At 44.3% G+C, this 17,572-nt stretch overlaps 1 protein-coding gene and 2 non-coding genes across 3 annotated transcripts; all 3 read left to right on the top strand.

Annotated features, from left to right (window-relative positions):
- The first annotated feature begins 839 nt into the window (after nucleotides 1–839).
- Nucleotides 840–994, top strand: LOC130106020 (U12 minor spliceosomal RNA). The gene has a single exon (XR_008809694.1). It is a non-coding gene; the product is annotated as a U12 minor spliceosomal RNA (small nuclear RNA).
- Nucleotides 995–1,560: 566 nt separating this feature from the next.
- Nucleotides 1,561–1,715, top strand: LOC130106021 (U12 minor spliceosomal RNA). Its single transcript, XR_008809695.1, has one exon. It is a non-coding gene; the product is annotated as a U12 minor spliceosomal RNA (small nuclear RNA).
- A 760-nt stretch (nucleotides 1,716–2,475) lies between these two features.
- fam234b (family with sequence similarity 234 member B) lies at nucleotides 2,476–17,354 on the top strand. The gene is made up of 13 exons (XM_056272166.1): nucleotides 2,476–2,536; nucleotides 4,036–4,082; nucleotides 7,424–7,795; nucleotides 7,871–7,987; nucleotides 10,135–10,311; nucleotides 10,388–10,503; nucleotides 10,591–10,741; nucleotides 11,549–11,687; nucleotides 14,369–14,560; nucleotides 14,770–14,848; nucleotides 14,924–15,200; nucleotides 15,456–15,673; nucleotides 17,290–17,354. Exons 2-13 carry the CDS (start codon nucleotides 4,046–4,048, stop codon nucleotides 17,302–17,304), a joined length of 1,890 nt encoding a protein of 629 aa, XP_056128141.1. The 5' UTR covers nucleotides 2,476–2,536; nucleotides 4,036–4,045; the 3' UTR covers nucleotides 17,305–17,354.
- The last annotated feature ends 218 nt before the right edge of the window (nucleotides 17,355–17,572 follow it).

Below are 17,572 nucleotides of genomic sequence, written 5' to 3'. Positions count from 1 at the left end.
ACATGATCCTTCAGAAATCACTTTAATATGAGGATCTGATGCTCAAGACACATTTATGATTATTATCAGTGTTGAAAACAGTTGTGTACATTTTTATTTCAGGATTCTTTGATGAATAGAAAGTTCAAAAGAACAGCATCTATCTGAAATATAATCTACACTGGAATAATATTTCACAATATTACTGTTTTTTGTTGTATTTTTAATCAAATAAATGCAGCCTTTGTGAGCAGAAGAGACTTTGGTTAAAAAATCTTACCGATCCAAAACTTTTGACTGGTAGTGTATATAAATACAAATGAATAAAAATAAAGAAACAATGCCTTGCTATTTTACACAATATTAAATGTATTAAATAAAAGCACAGTTTTAACAGCTTTTTTGTGTTTGTACTCCGCATAACAGAAACAGCGTGATTTTAGCACCACAAAAAGAGGATTCTGTTAGCTGAATATACAGCGATGAAATAGCCCATGAAACGCGAATTAATAATATATGTCTCGTTTCCAAATATTACATGTTAATGTAGTAAAAGATCACGAGAAAACACTTTTACAAACAACAAGGAGTCTGAAAATGCGAAACCAACCAATCAGAACAGCGAAGCGCCGTGACGCCATCGACGATCCCACAATGCACCGTCTGATGACCTCGTTCACATCATAAAGTGAGTTTCTTTACCATCTAATGCTAATAAGTGAATTGTGTGATGATAATATTGTTAAAGTGAGGTGTAATAATGAGCATCTCCAGGCTGAGTGAAACACTGAACTCTCCTCACCGTCTCTGTGCACAGCGGCGCGCGGGACCGGTACTGAGAGCGCGCGCATTAACGGGTCATGCCTTAAACTGATGAGTAAGGAAAATAACGACGCGGGGTGACGCCCGTGTCCTCGCTAATACTCGCGAGAGAAATTTTTGAACGGGTACAGGTCCGTCCGCTGAGGTGACTCGCCTACTTCGTGAGATGCCTCGCGGGACCAGGATCTGCCCCGAAACACCCCTATATGCTGTCAATTAAGAGAGAATTAACATGAGATGAAAATGGAACTCACAGTAAGGACTTATAAAGCTGTGTTTCCTCAGAGCGCCACAGGGAAATGCTAACGCTAATTTTTAGCCGGTTCATGGAGAATTATTACAGTAAAAATGTTTAATAGTTTGTTTTAGAGAGAGCAAATTAATTCTACAACAACCTTATAAAGATACTATTCTCATTTATTTATACACGTGACATTATAAATAAACACAAATTGTGTAAAAAATAATATCAACCAAACGGCAAATGTCACAACCTGGGAGTTCAGCTGGCAATAACTATGATAACTATAAAAATAAATGTAATGCTGACTGTAATGATAATTGTAACGATAACAATAACTATAATGAAAAATGTAACGTAATGTAATACTAATAATTGAATGGTATATAATAACAATTTCCTGTGAAGATTAATAATGGATGAGTGAAACACTGAACTCGCGCGCGCGCGCTCTCCTCACCGTCTCTGTGCACAGCGGCGCGCGTGACCCGTTCTGAGAGGGCGCGCACTGAGGGGTCATGCCTTAAACTGATGAGTAAGGAAAATAACTACGCGGGGTGACGCCCGTGTCCTCGCTAATTCTCGCGAGAGAAATTTTTGAACGGGTACAGGTCCGTCCGCTGAGGTGATTCGCCTACTTCGCGAGATGCCTCGCGGGACCAGGATCTGCCCCGAAACACCCCTATATACTGTCAATTAAGAAAGTGTTAATATGCGATAATGTGGAACTCGCAATTAGGAGTTTTAAAGCTGCGGTTGCTCAGAGCGCCACAAGGGAGCGCTAGAGGACCGTGGAAAACTCGATAGAGGAAAGTTAATTAAATAAATAAATAACGTTATTAAAATAAAATAATAAATAAGTACATTCATTTAAAATACAGTATTGTTTATTAAATACAAAAAAATAAATTAATGATTAAAATAATTAAATAACATTTGATTAAAATAAATTAAATAGTAAATAAATAAATAATAAAGTAAATCATATTTTACTAGATTTAAATAAATACATAAAACTTGATTTAGATCAATACAAATAAGAAAAGCAGTGTAAAAATATAAAAAATAATCTGTGGTTTCCTCATTTGAATATGCAAACGCTAAGCAAATGAACAGAAGCGCAGTTTACCTTAAACGAAAGTGTGAAGCCTGATTTATTTAGCCGGTTCATGGAGAATTATTACAGTAAAAATGTTTAATAGTTTGTTTTAGAGAGCAAATTCATTCTACAACAACCTTAAGGATACTTCTCATTTATTTTTAAATCAAATTTACACGTAGCATTATAATAAAGACAAATTGTGCAAAAAAATAATAATATCAACCCAACGGTAAATGTCCCAACCTGGGAATATTATATTCACTCGACAAAATAAATGTTTGGTTGGTTGCTCTTCTGTTTGATGTTTCCGGTATCGGAGAAGACTCAATTTCCCATGATGCATCTCTTCAGCGCGGCATCTGCAGCGGCACACGCGTCGCGTCGCTGATAACTAGTAGTGGGAAGTTCGGATCATTTTACTGACTCGGATCTTTGAGTCTCGTTCAGCAAAATGAACGAATCTTTTTTCGAGTCATTTCGTTCATTTCGTTCATTTCAGCATAATATAATTAAAATGGCATGTTAAATATCCCAACACATCTAGTACTTACGAAGATGTTGATTACATTTGTAAAAAGAATAAAAATAAATTATAGGGTAATGCAGCCAAAGCCAAATTATAAGAAACCGAAATTTTTATGAATTGATTAGTTGGGTTTTAAGTTCAAGCTATTGCAGTCTGATTCTGTTAGTTCACCTCACCTCCTGATCCGAGACGTTCTTTCCTTTGCAACTTCATATTTATCAGGTTTGTTCTCCTCCTCTCGTGTCTCGAGACGTTGGTTGTCGACTCGTCAGTGTCTGACTCTGATCTGTGCTGTCTGCTGGGCCGTACCGTGTTTGATACAGCAGGGCCGGAAAGAGTAATGATTAGTTCATCTTTCGAGTCTCGAGTTCGGGTTCGGCCGGGTCCGAGTCTTTCGTTCTTCCTGTCAGTCCCATAGAGGCTATGCTGTCAGTACCGGAAAGAGTAATGATTAGTTCATCTTCTGAGTCTTCGGGTTTGAGTCCTTCGTTCTTTTGTCACGTGACCGCTGGTATCTCGCATCAAATACAATATTAGATTCGTATTATTGATTGCGTCTGAGTGTATATTGTTTTATATTTAGGAATTAAAATACAACATATGTGAAATAAACATTATCTGAAAAATAAAAATATATTCTTATTTCATTAACTGAAAAATAAAAATAAAATCTTATTATTGTCCCAGTCCGTTTCTTTTCTAAATGTTTCTTGTGCATCTGTGGTGTGTTTTATTATATATTATACATTAATTAACTACTATTATATTATACATTAACTACGTGCTTGTTTGTAAAAAGGTTGTGAATTAGTAGGCTAACGGTTACAAGTCACGTTACAAAAGAACGAAGGACTCAAACCCGAAGACTCAGAAGATGAACTAATCATTACTCTTTCCGGTACTGACAGCATAGCCTCTATGGGACTGACAGGAAGAACGAAAGACTCGGACCCGGCCGAACCCGAACTCGAGACTCGAAAGATGAACTAATCATTACTCTTTCCGGTACTGACAGCATAGCCTCTATGGGACTGACAGGAAGAACGAAAGACTCGGACCCGGCCGAACCCGAACTCGAGACTCGAAAGATGAACTAATCATTACTCTTTCCGGTACTGACAGCATAGCCTCTATGGGACTGACAGGAAGAACGAAAGACTCGGACCCGTCCCGAACCCGAACTCGAGAGAGATGAACTAATCATTTCCAGTACAGATTCAGAAACCATATGTTGCGCAATGCGCATGCGCGATCAACACAAAATGAACGAATCACTCTCTGAGACAACTCGGTAGTCCCGAGTCATATTAAAGATTCGTTCAAAATGAACGAATCGTTCATGAACGACACATCACTACTGATAACATCTCGCGCAATGGCTGCAGCTCTGTCTCGAGCGCTGAAATTACCGGGTAAGTCGAATATTAATCTCCAATAAGCGGTCGAATGAATAACAGTAATAAGCAGCCGTTCAGATGCGGGGCGCGCGCTCGCGCTGCGTGTGCGCTTTGTTCGGTGACGTCAGTGATGTGATTATCAGACGCATCTTCACTCCCGTTATACTGTATTCAAATGCGACATGCAGCTATGGACGTTATCGGGCATTCACACAGATTTACCTGCCCTGAGAACGACGTCAGAACCAGCGCGATTATATAATATTACATTAGTAAATTCGCTGCAGATCGGCACAAAAAAAGACCAACACCAACCACCATACATGTGAATACCGTTACACGAATGCACGGTACCATGGTGAATGCCTACGTCACGAGACCAGTGGCTTTTGTAATGAAACATCGTTTGCTATTTTCTCAAAGAGAATCTGTGAATTTTCTTCAATTTTTTATTTATTTGAATTATACTCGAAAAACGCAATCCTGGATTAAAAACAACCCAATTTGGGTTGTTTTCAACCAAAGGGCTTGGTAAATATAGGACAGAATGCGTGTTGGGTTAATTTTACCCAGCAAATTGAGTTGTTTATTTAACCCAGCATATTGGGTTGATGTACAGTATAGTTGATTAATTTTTACTATAATACTAACTTTTCTTTTTTTTTTACTTTATATATATGAATGAATGTCTGCGTGTGCGTATTAACTTAAATCCTCTGAACTTTCTTAAAATACCCGATTCAACCACTGGTTTGCATGATACTTCCTTTATTTTTCGTAAAGCGCTTTGGTGGCCATTGGGTCTGTGAAAGCGCTATATAAATGCAGTCCATTAACCATTTTTGATCATATTTTACAGTATGGCATATTTTATCGTTTTGAATACATATTGAATACATTTAAGCTTGTTTAACAAAAATTAGAAGTAAAAATGAGGCGTTTATAAGTAGCTCAGGTGTAATGGCCCAGTCTCTGTTGTGTCGTGTCCACCGTAACGCCTCTGGATCTCGTGAGCTTGGGTCGTGTTCAGCGGAGGAACTTATAACTGCAGACCGCAGAAAAATGCTGTGACTCCATAACCTGTCCATAGACAATCAGTGGACAGTTCTGGCAACATATATTAACATCATACGTATTTATATTCTGTATCTTTTTGAATAAAATCATAAAATGTTATGCAAGGCATCACAGGAAAATACAGACGTGACTCTTATCGCACCCCTGTATGTTGCTTTGCATAAAATAAACAATAGACAGAACATGAACATATTTATAGATAAAAAAAAATGTACACAAACCTGTATTTTACCGAAGACACGCACCAATTTGACGGAGCTGCACTGCTCTCTCCTGAAGAGCTCGCAAAAAGCCTGCGATAAATAACTCAACCCCTGGATCTGGTCAACACAAAAACTACTCGAACACTGGGTTGTTACATCTGACCCAGGATCTGGGTAACACAAAAACTACCCAAACACTGGGTTGTTACGTCTGACCCAGGATCTGGGTTACACAAAAACTACCCAAACACTGGGTTGTTACGTCTGACCCAGGATCTGGGTAACACAAGAAAACTACCCAAACACTGGGTTGTTACGTCTGACCCAGGATCTGGGTAACACAAAAACTACCCAAACACTGGGTTTTTACATCTGACCCACGATCTGGGTTACACAAAAACTACCCAAACATTGGGTTGTTACGTCTGACCCAGGATCTGGGTAACACAAAAACTACCCAAACACTGGGTTGTTACGTCTGACCCAGGATCTGGTCAACACAAAAACTACCCAAACACTGGGTTGTTACGTCTGACCCAGGATCTGGTCAACACAAAAACTACCCAAACACTGGGTTGTTACGTCTGATCCAGGATCTGGGTAACACAAAAACTACCCAAACACTGGGTTGTTACGTCTGATCCAGGATCTGGGTAACACAAAAACTACCCAAACACTGGGTTGTTACGTCTGACCCAGGATCTGGGTAACACAAGAAAACTACCCAAACACTGGGTTGTTACGTCTGACCCAGGATCTGGGTAACACAAAAACTACCCAAACACTGGGTTGTTACGTCTGATCCAGGATCTGGGTAACACAAAAACTACCCAAACACTGGGTTGTTACGTCTGATCCAGGATCTGGGTAACACAAAAACTACCCAAACACTGGGTTGTTACGTCTGACCCAGGATCTGGGTAACACAAGAAAACTACCCAAACAGTGGGGTTGTTACGTCTGACCCAGGATCTGGGTTACACAAAAACTACCCAAACACTGGGTTGTTACGTCTGACCCAGGATCTGGGTAACACAAGAAAACTACCCAAACACTGGGTTGTTACGTCTGACCCAGGATCTGGGTAACACAAAAACTACCCAAACACTGGGTTTTTACATCTGACCCACGATCTGGGTTACACAAAAACTACCCAAACATTGGGTTGTTACGTCTGACCCAGGATCTGGGTAACACAAAAACTACCCAAACACTGGGTTGTTACGTCTGACCCAGGATCTGGTCAACACAAAAACTACCCAAACACTGGGTTGTTACGTCTGACCCAGGATCTGGTCAACACAAAAACTACCCAAACACTGGGTTGTTACGTCTGATCCAGGATCTGGGTAACACAAAAACTACCCAAACACTGGGTTGTTACGTCTGACCCAGGATCTGGGTAACACAAGAAAACTACCCAAACACTGGGTTGTTACGTCTGACCCAGGATCTGGGTAACACAAAAACTACCCAAACACTGGGTTGTTACGTCTGATCCAGGATCTGGGTAACACAAAAACTACCCAAACACTGGGTTGTTACGTCTGATCCAGGATCTGGGTAACACAAAAACTACCCAAACACTGGGTTGTTACGTCTGACCCAGGATCTGGGTAACACAAGAAAACTACCCAAACACTGGGTTGTTACGTCTGACCCAGGATCTGGGTAACACAAAAACTACCTAAACATTGGGTTGTTACGTCTGACCCAGGATCTGGGTAACACAAGAAAACTACCCAAACACTGGGTTGTTACGTCTGACCCAGGATCTGGGTAACACAAGAAAACTACCCAAACACTGGGTTTTTACATCTGACCCACGATCTGGGTTACGCAAAAACTACCCAAACATTGGGTTGTTACGTCTGACCCAGTATCTGGTCAACACAAAAAGTACCCAAACACTGGAAAAGAACCCCAAAAAATGACTCAAAAGGCTCAACCAAGGATTTGGGCAGACAAAAGGAGCCAAGATTTTTTAGAGTGTGTGTAATAATGATTTAAATGCTGACAGGTTTGTTCTGGAGACATCATCAGAGTGTTAAACTGTTTAAATCCCTGATCCTGCAGGGAAGAAGGGCTCGGACCTGGGCGAGTACGACCCGCTGACGCAGGCGGACAGCGAAGATGAGACGGAGGACGACGATCTGGTGCTGAACTACCCTCGTAACGGCCTGAGCCCGGCGGCGGCCGACCTGCGGGACGAGGAGGAGGAGTTGGAGGAGGAGTGGCCGCAGAGAGAGGGGGAGGGGCCTGTCGCAGAGGTGGGCGGGGCCAGCGAGGGGAAGGCGGGGCGTGTGCGCGGGGCGGTTCGGACCACAGCGTTCCTGCTGCCGCTGGGCTGCGCGGCGCTGCTAGTGCTGATGTGTGCGTTTCTCCTGCCCTGCCCACAGGGGGCGCCGCACCTCACGCACTGGCAGCGAGCGCTCGGAGACGCCAGCGGTGAGTGATCGCGCTACACCTCGTCAACACCTCGCCTCGTTAACCTGCAGACTCAACATGTGCTCTTCCTCTCAGGCGTGACCTCGCCTCCGCTGGCGCTGTGTGACGTGGACGGAGACGGGCTGGAGGACCTTCTGATCGGCGTCACCAGCATCTCTAATGACACTCAGCCAATCAACGCGCAGAGCAAAGGTGAGCGCACCAAATGACGGAAAAACTCCCCGTTACGGTAGAACAGAGCGCAACAGTCGGTTACGGAAGATCAATCTCTAAAAACTAGAGTGATAACGGTAACAATTACTATTACGATAACTGTAACGATAAGCAATGATAACTGTTACGATAACTGTAACGATAACTGTAATGATAACTGTTACGATAACTGTAATGATAAGCAATGATAACTGTTACGATAACTGTAACGATAAGCAATGATTACTATTACGATAACTGTAATGATAAGCAATGATAACTGTTACGATAACTGTTACGATAACTGTAATGATAACTGTTACGATAACTGTAACGATAAGCAATTATAACTGTTACGATAACTGTAACGATAAGCAATGATAACTGTTACAATAACTGTAACCATAAGCAATGATAACTGTTACGATAACTGTAACGATAAGCAATGATAACTGTAACGATAACTGTAATGATAACTGTTACGATAACTGTAACGATAAGCAATTATAACTGTTACGATAACTGTAACGATAAGCAATGATAACTGTTACGATAACTGTTACGATAACTGTAATGATAACTGTTACGATAACTGTAACGATAAGCAATTATAACTGTTACGATAACTGTAACGATAAGCAATGATAACTGTTACAATAACTGTAACCATAAGCAATTATAACTGTTACGATAACTGTAATGATAAGCAATTATAACTGTTACGATAACTGTAACGATAAGCAATGATAACTGTTACGATAACTGTAATGATAAGCAATGATAACTGTTACGATAACTGTAATGATAACTGTTACGATAACTGTAACGATAAGCAATTATAACTGTTACGATAACTGTAACGATAAGCAATGATAACTGTTACAATAACTGTAACCATAAGCAATGATAACTGTTACGATAACTGTAACGATAAGCAATGATAACTGTAACGATAACTGTAATGATAACTGTTACGATAACTGTAACGATAAGCAATTATAACTGTTACGATAACTGTAACGATAAGCAATGATAACTGTTACGATAACTGTTACGATAACTGTAATGATAACTGTTACGATAACTGTAACGATAAGCAATTATAACTGTTACGATAACTGTAACGATAAGCAATGATAACTGTTACAATAACTGTAACCATAAGAAATTATAACTGTTACGATAACTGTAATGATAACTGTTACGATAACTGTAACGATAAGCAATTATAACTGTTACGATAACTGTAACGATAAGCAATGATAACTGTTACAATAACTGTAACCATAAGCAATTATAACTGTTACGATAACTGTAACCATAACTGTTACGATAACTGTAACGATAAGCAATTATAACTGTTACGATAACTGTAACGATAAGCAATGATAACTGTTACAATAACTGTAACCATAAGCAATTATAACTGTTACGATAACTGTAATGATAAGCAATTATAACTGTTACGATAACTGTAACGATAAGCAATGATAACTGTTACAATAACTGTAACCATAAGCAATGATAACTGTTACGATAACTGTAACGATAAGCAATGATAACTGTTATGATAACTGTAACGATAAGCAATGATAACTGTTACCATAACTGTAACAATCACTATAATGTTAATTGTAATGATAACTAATGATTAGTTTCTTTAACTATAATGATAATTGTAACGATAACGATAATGAAAACGATAACAGTAACTATTACTATAATGTTAACTGTAACAACTAATAATAACTGTGATAACTATAACAAGTAATAACATTATAACGTAACGATAACTATTATGAAAACTAACAGTAACAATAGCTAATGTTAACTGTTACGATGTCTATAACGATAATTTAAACGATAACTACAATGAAAATTGTAACGATAACTTTAATAATAACTATGATAAATATAATGATACATGTAACGCTAATTGTAGTGAAATCTGTAACGGTAACAATAACTGTGATGAAAATGTTAATAACGGTAACCGCTACTGTAACGATGATGAGCAGGAGAACGCTAGCATAACTAGCGCAGCTGTCGAAGTGGGCGGGCACTAATGCGCTCTCTTCCAGGGGAGTGGTTAATGCGGCAGTGGCTGGTCCAATCAGAGTGCTCTGTGTGTGTGTGTGTGTGTGTAGAGTTCAGCGTGTGCGCGGTCAGCGGGGTCAGTGGGCAGCTGCTGTGGACGAGACCCCTCAGGGAGCCGCTGTTCTCCGTTCAGTGTGGACTGCAGACAGGAAGTGCTGATCCGCAGACAGGAAGTGCTTGCGTCCTGATCAGCTCGGGTCACATCATCGCTGTTAACGCCTCCACAGGTCTCTCTCACACACACTCGCTCATGACAGCTGAACACGTGTGTGTGTGTGTGTTGATTATCAGTGTGTGTTTCAGGCCGGACGCAGTGGACGGCAGCCGTCAGTGACGTCGAGTCTCACGCCGTTCTGCTGCCGGATCTGGACGAAGACGCGTTTCCAGACCTACTGATCGCAACACTGCCGGCAGACCAGGTGACCTCACACACACACACACACACACACACGCACACACACACACACACACACACACTCACTCTTCATCATGTGTCCTGTCCTCAGGTGTCTGATCTGGCCCTGGTCTTGCTCTCCGGCCGGTCTGGAGCTCTGATTGGCCGGCCGGTGAACTTTAACCTCACGGCTCAGGGGAAGCTGATTGGTCCGCTGCTGCATGAGACGCAGATGAGAGCCTATTACGTGCTGTTTGGACTGGGTGAGTCTCACTCCCGCGGGCGGATCTCGTGAACACCTGGCGTTCTGAGAAGAGGGAAAAAACATGAAAAACCATGAAAAGTTAAAATGGACAAAAAGTCCAAATTATCAGACTTAAAAAGTGAAATTGTGACTGAAAAAGTAAAAAAAATTACATAAAAAGTTACTTGCACAACTACTTCTGTGGGCTAGTTAGTGCACACCGGGAGTTTCCGGTGAGAGCGCTCAGCGCACGCACACACACACACACATGAGAACGCAGATTATCCCAACGTTTGTGGCTGCCAAATGATTAAAACCATGAATAATGATGGTCCCTGTGCTGGACTAATGTCGTGTGTTTGGGTTGGGTTGGGTTAAGACTTCATGTTGCGATGAGTTTGGGAAATCCTGCACACAGTGAACATCAGAACATCTTCTCCTGTCAGTAAATATGTCCACGTTTTTCAATCTTATTGCGGACACTCATTGTAGTGGCGTTTGTTCAACTCACTGAAGTACTGTACATTGAAAGTAAACACAACCGGAAATAAGTGCGTCATGAAGCTCAGTGCCCATTGACAAAGAAGTCATAAAAAGTCAAAATAATGATTTAAATCCAAAATGTGATGTCAAACTTGACATACTAAGATGAAATTATGATAAGAAAGTCTTAATTTCATCTATATCTCAACATGACTTAGAATGTCATAATTACATTTTTTTAATTTCATACCTATGAGCTCTTATTGATGTAATAACTGCATGATGTGTTTTTCTTGTGTTCATACGTGTGTGTGTGTGTGTGTGTGTGTGTGTGTGTGTTCAGGCACGGTGGAGGGCGTCTCTCTCAGCCTGGTTTACCATCAGGCCACAGGCAGGACGGCCGTGTCTCGGGTCCTTCAGAAGGAGCCCAGCTGGGAGCGTCTGAGGAAGAGCAACTCGTCACGGCTCATTCACATCAGCAGGTGGAGTTCACACACACACACACACACACAACATTACAGGTCAGAGGTCAGATTGGATCAGAACACTCACAATATTACCCAGTTCCCTCTGGTTGCAGGTCGGAGTCATCACGATGGTCTGGAGACGAGTGTGTTTAGTGTTAGTCTCTGTATGCGGTCGAGCTATCCTTCCATGAAATGCCAAATACCTCTAGTTTAGTTTCGTTCCAGTTGCGCTCCATCTTTCTGGCTGCTCTCTTAAAGGGTTAGTTCTCCTCAAAATGAAAATGTCCCGATAATGTACTCACCCCAGTGCCATCCAGGATGCTCATGTCTTTCTTTCTTCAGTGGGAAAGAAATTAAGTGTTTTGAGGAAAACACTCCAGGGTTTCTCTCAGCGGTAACCGGGGCGGTGCTTCTGCCTACGTCCAGCGTGACCTTTCCAACGTGATTATGTAATGCCTGGCGCGTCGTAGACCAGCACAAGACCAACAATTGTGGTTAAAAAGTATATACATTTTAGTTTTTTTTTAGAAAATGGCCAATGGTTTCGCTAGATAAGACCATATTCCTCAGCTGGGATCGTGCAGTGCCCTTTAAGAACTGCATTGATCGTCCAAAGTCCAAACGGAGCAACTGTGTCTAAAATAATGTGTGTGTGTGTGTGTCAGTGAGCAGGTGGAGTTCCTGCTCCCTCTAGTGGCGGGTCACAGCGCTCAGCACAGTAATCTGAACACACACACACACACTCACTGACCCCTGACCTCATGTGTGTGTGTGTGTGTCAGTGAGCAGGTGGAGTTCCTGCTCCCTCTAGTGGCGGGTCACAGCGCTCAGCACAGTAATCTGAACACACACACACACACTCACTGACCCCTGACCTCATGTGTGTGTGTGTGTGTGTGTGTGTGTGTGTGTGTGTGTGTGTGTGTGTCAGTGAGCAGGTGGAGTTCCTGCTCCCTCTAGTGGCGGGTCACAGCGCTCAGCACAGTAATCTGGACACACACACTCACTGACCCCTGACCTCACGTGTGTGTGTGTGTGTGTGTGTGTGTGTGTGTGTGTGTGTGTGTGTGTGTGTGTGTGTGTGTGTGTGTGTGTGTGTGTGTGTGTGTGTGTGTGTGTCAGTGAGCAGGTGGAGTTCCTGCTCCCTCTAGTGGCGGGTCACAGCGCTCAGCACAGTAATCTGGACACACACACACACTCATTGACCTCTGACCTCATGTGTGTGTGTGTGTGTGTGTGTGTGTGTGTGTGTGTGTGTGTGTGTGTGTCAGTGAGCAGGTGGAGTTCCTGCTCCCTCTAGTGGCGGGTCACAGCGCTCAGCACAGTAATCTGAACACACACACACACACTCACTGACCCCTGACCTCATGTGTGTGTGTGTGTGTGTGTGTGTGTGTCAGTGAGCAGGTGGAGTTCCTGCTCCCTCTAGTGGCGGGTCACAGCGCTCAGCACAGTAATCTGAACACACACACACACACTCACTGACCCCTGACCTCACGTGTGTGTGTGTGTGTGTGTGTGTGTGTGTGTGTGTGTGTGTGTCAGTGAGCAGGTGGAGTTCCTGCTCCCTCTAGTGGCGGGTCACAGCGCTCAGCACAGTAATCTGGACACACACACACACTCATTGACCTCTGACCTCATGTGTGTGTGTGTGTGTGTGTGTGTGTGTGTGTCAGTGAGCAGGTGGAGTTCCTGCTCCCTCTAGTGGCGGGTCACAGCGCTCAGCACAGTAATCTGGACACACACACACACTCATTGACCCCTGACCTCATGTGTGTGTGTGTGTGTGTGTGTCAGTGAGCAGGTGGAGTTCCTGCTCCCTCTAGTGGCGGGTCACAGCGCTCAGCACAGTAATCTGGACACACACACACACTCATTGACCTCTGACCTCATGTGTGTGTGTGTGTGTGTGTGTGTGTGTGTGTCAGTGAGCAGGTGGAGTTCCTGCTCCCTCTAGTGGCGGGTCACAGCGCTCAGCACAGTAATCTGGACACACACACACACTCATTGACCTCTGACCTCATGTGTGTGTGTGTGTGTGTGTGTGTGTGTGTGTGTGTCAGTGAGCAGGTGGAGTTCCTGCTCCCTCTAGTGGCGGGTCACAGCGCTCAGCACAGTAATCTGGACACACACACACACTCATTGACCCCTGACCTCATGTGTGTGTGTGTGTGTGTGTGTGTCAGTGAGCAGGTGGAGTTCCTGCTCCCTCTAGTGGCGGGTCACAGCGCTCAGCACAGTAATCTGGACACACACACACACTCATTGACCTCTGACCTCATGTGTGTGTGTGTGTGTGTGTGTGTGTGTGTGTCAGTGAGCAGGTGGAGTTCCTGCTCCCTCTAGTGGCGGGTCACAGCGCTCAGCACAGTAATCTGGACACACACACACACTCATTGACCCCTGACCTCATGTGTGTGTGTGTGTGTGTGTGTGTGTGTGTGTGTCAGTGAGCAGGTGGAGTTCCTGCTCCCTCTAGTGGCGGGTCACAGCGCTCAGCACAGTAATCTGGACACACACACACACTCATTGACCCCTGACCTCATGTGTGTGTGTGTGTGTGTGTGTCAGTGAGCAGGTGGAGTTCCTGCTCCCTCTAGTGGCGGGTCACAGCGCTCAGCACAGTAATCTGGACACACACACACACTCATTGACCCCTGACCTCATGTGTGTGTGTGTGTGTGTGTGTGTGTCAGTGAGCAGGTGGAGTTCCTGCTCCCTCTAGTGGCGGGTCACAGCGCTCAGCACAGTAATCTGGACAGCGTGTCGGTGTTGAACTCGAGCCGCAGTGAGAGGATGCTGGTGTGTGGAGCCGACGGCCGTCTCTCTGTGCTGACAGCGAACGACACACACACCGCCTGGAGCCTCGGCCCCGCCGTCATACACACGTCTGTACACGCTCACGCTGTTATTAATGCTTCAGTTTTAAGTTTAAAGTTGTAGTGTTTTTGTTTGTTTTTTTATAGGTAGTTTTTATGTAGCTATTTTAGTAAGTTAATCTAAACAAGACTGGCTGAAATAAACATAAGTTTAAGTCTTTAATTTCAGTCAAGGTTTATTGTTTTAATGAGTTGAATGTGTGTGTGTGTGTGTGCAGTCGTCCGGCGTTGGGTCAGTTCAGTGACGACGATGTTCCTGATCTACTCATTCATCAGTCGGCCAATGGCGTCAGGAAGGTGCGCATCTCATTAGCATCTCATTAGTACACACACACACACACACGCTCAGAGTGAGCTGACTGTGCTCCGCAGGTGCAGATCCTCGACGGCGCTCGGGGGCGGAGCTTGTGGGAGGCGGGGTTTGTGTGTCCTCGTCTGGCGGTGGAGGATTCGTCGGTTCGCACCTCCTCCGGCCAATCCGTGTTCCTCTTCTGGGCGGGAGACCCGCTGTCGCCGGCGCTGAACGTCACCAAGGCAACCAGCCAGGCGGCCGAGCCGGTCCTCCGCAAGCTCTTCCTGCTCCACCCGTCCTATCCCACAATCCTCCTGCAGCTGAGCAGCACCACGGACACCATCCTCACCGCGGCAGGTGCGGCAGGCACACCAATCAGACATGGGTTTAGTATAGTATCATGTCGTTTGGTATTTCTAAGTATCGCCATCAGCTGATTCATTTCTCTGTTTGTAATCGGGACTTTTATTTTGACACAGGTGCACTTGAGCCATAGACTAAAAAAATATGCGCGCAGTGTGTCAAAATAAAAGTCCCTGTTCAGGGAGTGTTTTTAGTGTGACGTCACGTGGCTGTGTGACGGTGTGTGTGGCGGTGTGTGTGTCTCCGCAGTGAGCTACCAGCCGCAGCAGAAGGACGCCTCCTACATCAGCGTCTCGTCTCGGCCCACGTCCGGCCGGCGTCCGGCTGCGCAGCGGCTGAAGAGCCTCAGTCTGAGGGCCGCCATCGCAGACGCTCAGATCCTGCAGCTGCCCGACGCCAGCAGAGACGCCACACTCGACACGGCCTTCCACGTCAGCACGTTCTTCAGACGCCTGTCCTTCAAACAGGTCAGGGGTCACTGCGCGGGTCAGGGGTCACTCGACGGGTCAGGGGTCACTGCGCGGGTCAGGGGTCACTCGACGGGTCAGGGGTCACTCGACGGGTCAGGGGTCACTGCACGGGTCAGGGGTCACTCGACTGGTCAGGGGTCACTGGTCAGGGGTCACTGCACGGGTCAGGGGTCACTCGACGGGTCAGGGGTCACTGCGCGGGTCAGGGGTCACTCGACGGGTCAGGGGTCACTGCGCGGGTCAGGGGTCACTCGACGGGTCAGGGGTCACTCGACGGGTCAGGGGTCACTGCACGGGTCAGGGGTCACTCGACTGGTCAGGGGTCACTGGTCAGGGGTCACTGCACGGGTCAGGGGTCACTCGACAGGTCAGGGGTTACTCGACGAGTCAGAGATCTTAGAACAGGTCAGGGGTCACTGCACGGGTCAGGGGTCACTGCATGGGTCAGGGGTCACTCGACAGGTAAGGGGTCACTGCATGGGTCAGGGGTCACTCGACAGGTCAGGGGTCACTTAACAGGTCAGGGGTCACTGCACGGGTCAGGGGTCACTCGACAGGTCAGGGGTCACTTAACAGGTCAGGGGTCACTGCACGGGTCAGGGGTCACTCGACAGGTCAGGGGTTACTCGACGAGTCAGAGATCTTAGAACAGGTCAGGGGTCACGTCACGGGTTACTCAAAGGGGTCAGGGGTCACTCGACAGGTCAGGGGCAAAGAGTATAGAAGAACAAGAGGCGAAACTCTGATGGTTTTTTGGTAACAGCCACTAGGTGGCGCTTCGGTAGCGCGGCCGCTATTTTGGGGTGAAAATTCCAACTGGAGTTACGGGACAACAGCACAGACAACAGTTTGAGGAGGTAGTTTTTTCTTGCATTAGTGAGTATTTCCATTGTATGCAACTTTACACATTTACTACTATTATTAGTTACCAACTCCACTAGGCCTGAAATATATTTTGTACATTTTAATCCCCTGGATCATGCTACAAACATGATGATATTATAGAACATGATGCATTGCTGTGTCCGTTATCCTATAACCTTAATTGGCACTTTGGACAGTGGCTGTGTTTTTTTGTTTAGTCTTGCTTTAACGGTCATATAAGATAGTACTCCAAAAAGAAACAACAGTTTACTGTAAAGCTATTCTATTGCTGTTATATATTTATTGTCCAACATTTACATTTTAGTACAATTAAATTTATTTGCTGAATTCCTTTATTTCATTGATAACTTATTTTTGTATGTAACGTTATGTGTACCTCCTGGAAACGGTCTAACGTTATTATAACTTTATGAACTGATATCACTTTATTCTTACCTGTCACACTTAATGTGGAGAGTAATATAATTAATTAAATCCTTGAACTTCCCTGTCTCAAGTTATGTGGGGGAAAAAGCCTGGTTAAATAGCAACTTCTTTTTAACTGCTATAACGTTAACTGTTGTTAGTTAAAATAATCACCTAATTATTTCAACCTAAAAATGACCTCTGCACTGGACTAAATATATGTACAATATATGACTGCCGAGTCGCTTTCACCCCAAAATGGCGGAAGTATCTTTCTGTTTTCATAAAGGGCTGATTTCTATGATGATCTGCTGTTTCCTCAGGATATGAACATGTGAAGTTATTGGTGATGATGAAGATGAAGAAGACGTGTGTGAACACTTGAGCTCTTTACACTGGAACCCTGTCGGAGAAGCGGTCTCGTGCCACAGCTGGTTCATTCCTCCTCTATAATAATAATGATGATAATGATGATGATAAAGCCTCTGGTGTTGTGTTTGTACGGCTGCTCCTCGCTCTCGAGGGGAAGTGGGTGTTCATGGCTTTGCACGTTGAGTTGTAGATATTTCTGACTGTACAGTATTTATAGCAGCGAGATGGACTGAT

Source organism: Rhinichthys klamathensis, unplaced genomic scaffold, assembly GCF_029890125.1.
Source record: "Rhinichthys klamathensis goyatoka isolate OS25496 unplaced genomic scaffold, OSU_Roscu_1.1 h1tg000331l_1, whole genome shotgun sequence".
Taxonomy (NCBI): domain Eukaryota; kingdom Metazoa; phylum Chordata; class Actinopteri; order Cypriniformes; family Leuciscidae; genus Rhinichthys; species Rhinichthys klamathensis.
The sequence above is the reverse complement of the archived record's forward strand: the minus strand, read 5'-3'. Positions and strand labels throughout refer to the sequence as shown.

What these genes read in the sequence shown, in the direction of transcription:
- fam234b (XM_056272166.1), top strand. Translation starts at nt 4,046, where the DNA reads ATGGCTGCAGCTCTGTCTCGAGCGCTGAAATTACCGG. An exon ending in AGCGCTCGGAGACGCCAGCG is followed by an intron (nt 7,796 to 7,870) that starts GTGAGTGATCGC and finishes TCTTCCTCTCAG; the next exon opens with GCGTGACCTCGCCTCCGCTG. An exon ending in GGCCCCGCCGTCATACACAC is followed by an intron (nt 14,561 to 14,769) that starts GTCTGTACACGC and finishes GTGTGTGTGCAG; the next exon opens with TCGTCCGGCGTTGGGTCAGT.